This window comes from Bison bison, unplaced genomic scaffold (genome assembly GCF_000754665.1).
Source record: "Bison bison bison isolate TAMUID 2011002044 unplaced genomic scaffold, Bison_UMD1.0 scf7180017864482, whole genome shotgun sequence".
NCBI classification, from domain to species: domain Eukaryota; kingdom Metazoa; phylum Chordata; class Mammalia; order Artiodactyla; family Bovidae; genus Bison; species Bison bison.
In genome coordinates this window covers 2,514,579-2,524,278 of record NW_011495042.1, presented here as the reverse complement: position 1 = coordinate 2,524,278, position 9,700 = coordinate 2,514,579, and the positions used below count along the sequence as shown (strand labels likewise).

Genomic DNA, 9,700 nt, shown 5'->3' with positions numbered 1-9,700 from the left:
GACCCTCAGCGCTCAGCGCCCCTTCAGCGCCGCACTCACCCACTCCGCGGGGCAGGCGCGCGGCGCCCAGCAGTAAGATCCCCAGCAGTGCGACCGCGACCCCGCAGTTGAGGCTGGCCATGGCTCCGAGGCGCCTGGGCCTCGGCGGGGAAAGCGACTGTGGCCCGAGGTGCAGAGTGGCGGCCGCGGGCCCCCGAGCCTGGCATCCGAGGCGCTGCGCTCCACCCCAGCTCGCTCACCTGCGCGCGGGGCGGGGCGGGCCCGCCCAGGCTCCGCCCAGCGCCGCGGGAGCACGAGCTGGCCGGCTCAGTCCCCTCCTCCCTGTCCTCCTCCCCTTCCTGCCTCCACTCCCGCCTCTCGCCTGGAGCACTGGGACCGGTAGCCACCTTCCCGGGGTCTAGCCGCCGTCCCTCTCCTGACTTTCTCTATAGGGGCCAAAGTCGCCCTTGGGGAAGACACTTGCCCTCCTTTCACTGTCTGGGAGACACTGAACGGAGGCCACTGTGCAGCCCTTTTTCCGGGGAAATCAAGTCTGTGGAACACCCAAGCCGTGGCTTCCGCCTCTGCTTCCAGATTTGGGCTGCAGGCTTTGGACTTTTAAGGCCGATGCTATTGGTACTCTTTTCAGAATGATGAGCCCGCAGCCAACCCCAGGCACTTCACGGACAGTGTTTCTAATGCTCACAGTAACCCTTCCACAGAACAGATGAAACAGACACCCAGTTACGCAACCTTCCGAAGGTCCCCGGGCCAGTTAGTAACTTGCGGAGGCAGAATTTGATACCCCTGGAAGGGGTTTGCACAACCGGAGTTGCTTCGTTTCATTTCTGAAGACTGAATGAAATGAGTGAATACTGGAGGCTGGAGAGGGCCCTGAGGAGAAACCTGCCATGGGGCCCCTTCCTTGAATTCTGAACAGTATGGCCTGAGGCATTTACTGCAATTATTGGGCTGTAAATGAATGACCCTGGGCCTCTTTCCCTCCTCCCAGCTGCCTTTCTTTGGTTTCTGAGGTCCTGTGGATTCTCCTTCCCCTCTGCAGGCCACACACCAAGTCCAGGGTCACAGTGTCACAAGGAGAGACAGTGGATGGTTCAGGGACTCTCAGCTAGCAGACCAGAGTTCTATCAGAATGACTCCAAAGGCCCCCGTGGGCCTGCCTGTGCCGGTGGGCAGCTAGCAACTTGGCCAGGGTCACCCAGAATAACCTGGAAGCAGAGTACATGCAAGAGCATTGGTCTGTGTCCAGTTCCCACTTTTTTTTTTATTCTTGGGAAACAGCTTCTCCAGGCTGATTCTACTCTTATCAGGAACAGGGGTGAGAAACCATCTCTTAGGAGAGTCATCCCCTTCCTTCTGTGTGTCTTCAGTGATGAGAATAAAGCAGCCTCTGTCTACAGGGAGCCCACAGTTCATGAGGGATGCAGGGCTGTCCCGGCTGTGGACATGACTGCTCCGCCCCTCCTCCACCTATGGACTGTGAGCTGAGGGAACATGAGTTTACCTTCCAGTTACTTAGAAGACAAATGAGGAAGCTGAGGCCTAGAGGGAAGGAAGAGGATGAGAAAAGTAGGGAGGCTCTTGGTTCTCCCCAAGAAATTGAAGGCAGACTCATCAAGAGAAAAAAATTATCAGAAAATCTAAACATCCTTTAAATATGTTTATGCTGACAGGAGAGTAAAGCAGATTTTGTCTGTTTTCCTAATTGTAAGCAGGCATATATACCCCAGCATCTTTTCATAGCGTCCCTAACTCCATTGTTTTTTATATATGATGATGGTGATGATGATGATAATATTGATAATAATAATGGAGTGGCAATGAGTTGAATTGAAAATACTAGAAATATTTTGTGATAAGTTTAAGCCTAAGCAACAAGTTATCTTTACTGTCTCATTTCTCCGAAGTTTAACTGAACTCTCTGGAAGAGTGAAACTGGCTGCGCTGGGTCTTCGTTGCTGCTCATGGACATTTCTTCTTTGAGGCAAGAGGGGGCTACTCTCCAGTTGCAGCACGTGGGCTCAGTAGTTGTAACTCACGGGCTGTAGGGTGTGGGCTGAGTAGTTGTGGCACACCAACTTAGTTGTTCTGAGGCATGTGGGATCCTCCCAGATCAGGGGCTGAATACATGTTGCCTACATTGACAGGCAGATTTTTAACCGCTGGACCACCAGGGAAGTCCTAAATGAACTTTCCATAAATGACACAAGAGTCACTAAGTCTCAGATGTGAAGGATTGGTAGTAGTTCCAGATAATGGCAAGTGAGAAAGAGTCAAGGAAATGAGGAGGCATTTCAGCACCCTTTGCAAGACAACCCACCTCTGTAGTTGAAATCAAGATGTCTTGAGGCAATGGTTTGGTTCATGGAAGAATGTAAGCAAAGCTTTGCCAAATTTTGGAAATGTCTTCTCTTTACAAACTTGCCTGAATGGAAGGAATCAATTTTTAAAAGTTATTTCTGAACTGAAAGAAATCCAGGCAGCTGCAGTCTGTTGCCAGAGAAAAATGACATTGAAAGATGAGTTTTAAAGCTGTTATATTTAATTTTGAACCCTCTGTTCAGTTCAGTTCAGTTTAGTTGCTCAGTCATGTCCAATTCTTTGCGACCCCATGGACTGCAGCATGCCAGGCTTCCCTGTCCATCACCAACTCCTGGAGCTCTCTCAAACTCAAGTCCATTGAGCCACTGATGCCATCCAACTATCTCATCCTCTGTCGTCCCCTTCTCCCCCCACCTGCAATCTTTCCCAGCATCAGGGTCTTTTCCAATGAGTCAGGTCTTCACATCAGGTGGCCAAAGTATTGGAGCTTCAGCCTCAGCATCAGTCCTTCCAATGAATATTCAAGACTGATTTCCTTTAAGATGGACTGGTTTGATCTCCTTGCAGTCCAAGGGACTCTCAAGAGTCTTCTCCAACACCACAGTTCAAAAGCATCAATTCTTTGGCCCTCAGTTTTCTTTATAGTCCAACTCTCACATCCATACATGACTACTAGAAAAACCATAGCTTTGACTAGATGGACCTTTGTTGGCAAAGTAATGTCTCTGCTTTTTAATATGCTGTCTAAGTTGGTCATAACTTTTCTTCCAAGGAGCAAGCATCTTTTAAGCATTTTTGACCCCTCTGGAAACCCTACAAAAGCTACAAAGCAGGGACTTTTTTTCCCCCCTTTGGTAAAAAACATAAGCCTACAAAGATGAGGGGAGCAGACAGAAGACAACAGCCTCTTAGAAACTGGAAAGCAGATGGGTAAGTAGAAACTGTAAGCCACTGGAGGGGAAAGTTGAGAAATAAAAAAACAAACAAACAATCACCACTAAGGAACTGGCAGCAGAAGGTATTGTGTAATGGAGAGTGAAGAAGGGGCTAAAACAATGAAACCTGGGAGAAAGCTGAAAAACTATAGTTCGATCTCTGGAAACTGTTCTCCATTTCTCCTGGCTGGGCAACTGCCCCTAAGCAGAAATCTGAAGCATTGTTTTCTGAAGAGGTTGCAACTGAGGAAACTGGGCTGAGGAGTGCTGGGCATAGCTGTAGGCTTAGGAGACATTCTGGAAAATAGGTAGATAAAAGGAACAAATGTATTCCTTATGCTTAGTTCCCTAGGTGCCTGGCCCCGGTTTGCCCCTCAGACTCCAGTAGTCTCAATTCATACTAGAGATGGAAGGAGTCTTCTGGAGAATCTGACAAGCTTGAAGAGAAACACCTAAAGACACAGACATTTATCCCCATCAAGAGGCTAACCAGATTCTTCCCATGACATTCACAGCTGATAAGCCCCACCAGTTAAACTTTTTGATCTCTCACTTTTAAATATGACCAGACAGTAGGAGTTTATGACATCTGAGGAAAGCAGCTAACATGATAGAGTCAAAACCAACCAACCAACCAAACAGAAAAAGGCACTTGGAGAAAAGACAGAGAATAAAACAAAACAATTGCTACCTTCTTTAGAAAAATAGCAGACAACAGTGTATTTATGCTGTAGGGATAAGGAGTAATAAAAAAATGAATATTCAGGGACCTACAAGAGTTCTTAGAAAAAATTGTAAATGACAGTAAATATTAAAAAGTAAATAGAAAAATTGAAAGATTTCCCAGAAAGTAAAGCAAAAAGATAAAGATAAAAAGTAGGAGAGAAAAGGTAAGAAAATTAGGGGTCTAGTTCAGGGGCTGTAACGTGGATAGTGGGTTTCACAGATAGAAATAGCAGATTAAGCAGAGATATCATCATCAGTAATATAATTCAAGAAATTCCCCAGGTCTGGAATGACATGAGTTTCCCTATTTAAAGACTCATGGCGTGTCCAGTACAATGGATAAAACAGGCTCACATCAAGGCACATCACAGCAAAATTTCGGGAGCCTATAAACAAAGAGAACATTTTATAATTTCCAGGGTCTTATGCAAAGAAACAAAAATCAAACTGGCTTTGGATTTCCCAGTAGCAGCACTGGAAGCTGGAAGACAATGAAGCAATACCTTCAAAATTGTGAAGGTATAATAATTTCCAACTAAGAATTCTATATCCAAGCTACCAATTAAGTGATAAAGTAGAAAAAGAGCACTTTTAGATGTTCAACATCTAAAACAGAAAGAAAACCAATAAAACCTCCAAACAACAAACTCCCACACACCTTTTCTCAAACAAATACTGGAGAATGTATTCCATTAAAACAGGAAATGCGTGAGACACAGAGAGGAGTGGATACAGGTTTGTGGGGCTGAACTTAATTACCTTAAGAAAAAGAATACAGAATTACAAATAGAAAGTCAAATGTGAAAAGTGAGTATTTATTTATAATAAGGAAAGAGATGACAACAAATCACAAACTTGAAAAAGTTGAAAAATGCCCTGCTGCTGCTGCTAAGTCACTTCAGTCGTGTCCAACTCTGTGCGACCCTATAGACGACAGCCCACCAGGCTCCCCTGTCCCTGGGATTCTCCAGGCAAGAACACTGGAGCAGGTTGCCATTTCCTTCTCCAATGTATGAAAGTGAAAAGTGAAAGTGAAGTCGCTCTGTTGTATCTGACTCTTAGCGACCCCATGGACTGCAGCCCACCAGGCTCCTCCGCCCACACTATACCTCAGGCAAGAGTACTGGAGTGGGTTGCCATTGCCTTCGGAAAAATGCCATAAATGTCACTAAATCTAGGAAGCAGTGTGATATCTCTAATATGAGTTCAGTTCAGTCGCTCAGTTGTGTCAGACTCTTTGCAACCCCATGAATCGCACTCAGTTCACTCAGACTCACGTCCATCGAGTCAGTGATGCCATCCAGCCATCTCATCCTCTGTCATCCCCTTCTCCTCCTGCCCCAAATCCCTCCCAGCATCAGAGTCTTTTCCAATGAGTCAACTCTTTGCATGAGGTGGCCAAAGTACTGGAGTTTCAGCTTTAGCATCATTCCTTCCAAAGAAATCCCAGGGCTGATCTCCTTCAGAAGGGACTGGTTGGATCTCCTTGCAGTCCAAGGGACTCTCAAGAGTCTTCTCCAACACCACAGTTCAAAAGCATCAATTCTTCGGCGCTCAGCCTTCTTCACAGTCCAACTCTCACATCCATACATGACTACTGGAAAAACCATAGCCTTGACTAGACGGAACTTTGTTGGCAAAGTAATGTCTCTGCTTTTGAATATGCTATCTAGGTTGGTCACTGGTCCAGTATTCTTGCCTGAGGAAGTCCATGGACAGAGGAGCCTGGAGGACTATAGTCCATAGGGTGGCAAAGAGTTGAACACAGCTGAGCAACTAACGCTTTGACTTTTCATAACACTATATCCTTCATTTGTTCGTTTCTTCAGGTCATACTACGTCACTGATATATGTATCCTTTCTTCTGGAACTGTCAAATTTCATGACAAAATGCATCAGATAAGGTAAGATACAATCTTGATGTATTGTGATGCATTCAGCATATGAATTCATACACAGAAATGCAGTGTCTCTAGAAACATAATGTTGTGCCATGCAGAGTACAGAAATTCTTACAAATTCTATGTGTGATTCTTACTAAAGAGCAAAGTAGTGTGATACATTTATAATTGTATATGCTGCATTATTAATTTATTTCTGGCAGAAAAAAATCCTTCATTTTTTATAAGACATTCGAACTGCATGTTATGCTTAATATTTTAGTTTTGATAGTTGAAAGAATTTTCCAGACTAGCTTCTTTGATTCTTCCTCCTCCACTATCCGCATGCTTCTGGTTGGGTACTAGGACAGATTCATCATATGATACCACTTCTGACCTTGCTCCTTTTGGTCACCTCATCTGATGAGTCAGCCCAGTGGGTCTGAGGAGTATTTCTAGAAGACACTAGTACAGCATGAGTGCAAGCAATGACCCAAAAGTGACTATGAATTATGTCCCACTAAGATATCCCACTAACTCCCAATTAAATGTATTTCCAGTTCAGCTTCTCCTTAGCCGGATCCCAAATTGCTCATAGCCACTCAGTGCTGCATTGCATAAAGGGAGGTGGGATGGAGGGGAGGTGGAGGAAAAACTCTTTTGCAATTGAAATACATGCCTTTGCGACTATTACAAAAAACAGGAGTAGATGAGCATGTGCCTTAAGAAGGATTGCAGTGTTATTTAAGCTTTCTTATCTTCATGATTTATTTGCTTCTGGACACAAGAAGCACAAAATCCACCTCAAGGGAGAGGTAAGGAATGCCCAGGCTGACATGCACTGTGCTTAGAGAGACGGGAGTCCAGATTTAGTCAAGTTGTAAAATGTATGGCCAAGGATTATGGGAGCCCCTTCCAGGTGAACCGATGGACAGAATAAAATCAAATGGAGACATACATTTTATTGATGAGATCCTCAGCAGTGTTTGGCCAAGATGTACATAATCCACACCTCAGCACACCTGTGTTCTTCAGATGCACTTGAGCCACACACGGCTGAGCAACCAGAGACAAGGAGCCTGACCATGGAGTGACACACCAGCCTCAAGGAACATACTCCCTTTTCAAGCTTCTGTGATTTGCAGCTTCCAGTCACTTGTAGCGGAACCTCGTCCTTAGGCCAGCACTAGAGATTTTTCTTGTGCCATGGAATGTTAAGGGAAAGCAGACCCAGTGATTCGCTGCAAAAAGGAATTTGACCTAAATGAGCATGGTGGAATGGCTTAATGACTACCACTGTGATTCTGCAGTCAGATGTCCTAGATTCAAATACTGGCTCTGCAACTTACCAGCTTGTGCAACTCTATATGTGCCTTGGTTTCCTCAGCCACAAACCAGGGCTATGAGAGGATGACCTTCAGAGGGTGTTGTAGAGATTCATGAGATAATATGTGCATAGTGCTTGGCATGTAGTAAATGCACAATAAATGTGGCCAAGATTGCTTTTGCCATGGGGGTTGGTGTGAAATGAGAGGGTTTCAGCTTGGTTGGGGTGGAGGGGAGAGCTCTGGAGAGGTCTGGAGACCAACATCTTCATGATCTCATTCATGCATGAAAGCATCAGTTCCCCAAGACAGGAAGTTGCCTCTGCTTTACTCATCTGGATGTTCTCAGTGCTAAAAACGGTGCTTGGTACACAGTCACTGCTCAGCAGATAGTTGGGCAATGAATGGATTCATCAAGCTGATGAATGTGTGGATGGCCCTGCTAATCTATCCAGCTGAGCCTGGGGATCTTATTAAAACTTGGGACCCTGAAAAGATGAATGCAAGTTGTTCATTTTTAAAAGGGCCGGGGGGCAGCTTCTAGAAAGAGGTCATTATGGCCCAGACCAGGTGTCTGGCAGCAACCCTGGTCTTATGGGACTGGCCAGTGTCTGGTGGGCCAAGACTTCATCTGGTTTGAACAGAGGGGTGGAAAGAATCTGTCTGCATCAGGCAGCTTCTCTGAGACTTTGCTTTCCAGGCGATTAAGCAAATTAACAAAGTGGAGATTCTTTGGGAGCACAAACAGCCCTTAACTGTCACTTTAATGCCAACCACTGTTTCAGAGAGAAAACCTCCCAGTCACAGCTGGAGCAGAGGCCCCTTTGTGAGCATTGAAACAGAGGAGCTGGCTGTGGTCTGGGGATAAGATGGGTGTTCCTGGTTTGCCAAGTCATTTGCCCAAAGGGGGAGCCACCTGGTACAATTTCAGTCCTAGGATGACAAAATAAGGAAGATCCTCCAGAAGTAGCTAGTCAGCTGCTGCAGACTGGGGCTGAGTGAATTTGAATCCGAGTGACTCAGGAAGTCGCCAGCAGGCTGCCAAGCACCTATGTGCTCGCCCTACGGTGCCTTGAAGCCATGGAGTTCCCAGGCTCCATCACCTCCCCGGATCATGGCACCTAGGAGGTCAAGGTAGAACGACAGAGGGAGAAAAATGAGGAGCAGGAGACAGAGCTCTCCCCTCCTGCCTCTTCAAGCCTGTGTAGTCAGCTCCCTGTAAGTCTGGCCCACAGGGTGAAGAAATCCAGACCCTGCCCCTCCCTGGATATGACCCATATCCACATCAGGCCTGAGCCTGCCAGCCTTGCTTCTTTCTTTTCTATATTTTCACTTGGAGTGTGGGAGGAAGATGGTCTTTAGAATACCTTCAGAGATTGTTCTTCCCCCAGGAGAGGGAATTGAGTCATAACCATTGAGCTGAAGGCTTGGAGCTCATCTCATTGTTACCTCTTGATAGATGGAGTCACAGAGAGGGGACGTGACAACATCAAGCCACCCAACATGTGGTGTTCAGGGCAGAAGGAAGCCAGGCGTCCAGCCAGGAGCCCGTGAGCTCTCCTTCTTAAAAAATCCTGGTCTAACTCTGCCAGCATCCTCATTCCCACCACTCATTCACCCGCTCTGACCCTCTTCCTTGGCCGCTTGGCCTCCACTCTCAGTGCTCTGCTGAAATGTTTCTCTCCAGAATAGCCAAAGCCCCTCCCCGTGGTCACACCAGGTCTGGTGATGGGAAGATGGCTTCAGAAGGAGGAGGGGATGGGGAAGCAGCATGGGCTAAGGCTCTGAGACTCCCCTAGTCTAGGACTGGTTCTGGAGCTGGATGGGCAAAGACACAGCTAACTCAGCAAGCCTGGAGCCATTGGTCACAGACTTTGCCTGCAGTGCCCTCCCACACCACTGAGAATCCAATCCGTATCCTCAGGAGACTCACACTTCACTTGTGCAACCATCACTACCATCTGCCGCCAGAGCATTTTCATCTTCCCAAACTGAAACTCTGTTCAGAAAGTCCCCTACATAAGAATAAGTTCTGCTCCAAGAGTGTGTTCATAAGTCCAAGTGGTTCGTAAGTCCACCAAAGTTAGCCGAGGTACTCAACTAACACAGTTGACTATGTAGTACTGTACCGTAATAGATTTATAATACCTTTCACACAAATAATACATAGAAAGCAAACACACAAAAAATAAAACATTTAAAATCCTACAGTACATTACCTTGAAAAGTATAAGAACTGGCATACAGGGGCTGGAATTGAACATGCAAGAAGAGTTACTGATTGGAGGAGGGAGAGAAGGTGAGAGATGGTAGAGCTGAAGGATCATCAGCAATAGGAGACAAAAGGCAAGCTGCAGTTTCACTCATGCCTGACGTTGATGTCACAGGTTCTGGTTCCTTGCTGGATTCAACTCTATCTACCTTCTTGAAAAAACAATCCAGTGATGTCTGGATAGTATTAAAAGCTCTTTTTTTCTCTTCATGTCAGTACCTGCTACAACACCACTGCTTT

The 9,700-nt window shown here is 46.1% G+C and overlaps 1 protein-coding gene across 1 annotated transcript in view; it reads right to left on the bottom strand.

Moving 5' to 3' along the window:
• CDCP1 (CUB domain containing protein 1) overlaps positions 1–197 on the bottom strand; it is a 56,801-nt gene extending 56,604 nt beyond the window's left edge. The window contains exon 1 of the mRNA XM_010862416.1: positions 40–197. Within this exon, the coding sequence (XP_010860718.1) occupies positions 40–121 (82 nt within the window). The 5' untranslated portion in view covers positions 122–197. The remainder of the gene's footprint in view (positions 1–39) is intronic.
• Positions 198–9,700: the final 9,503 nt, after the last annotated feature.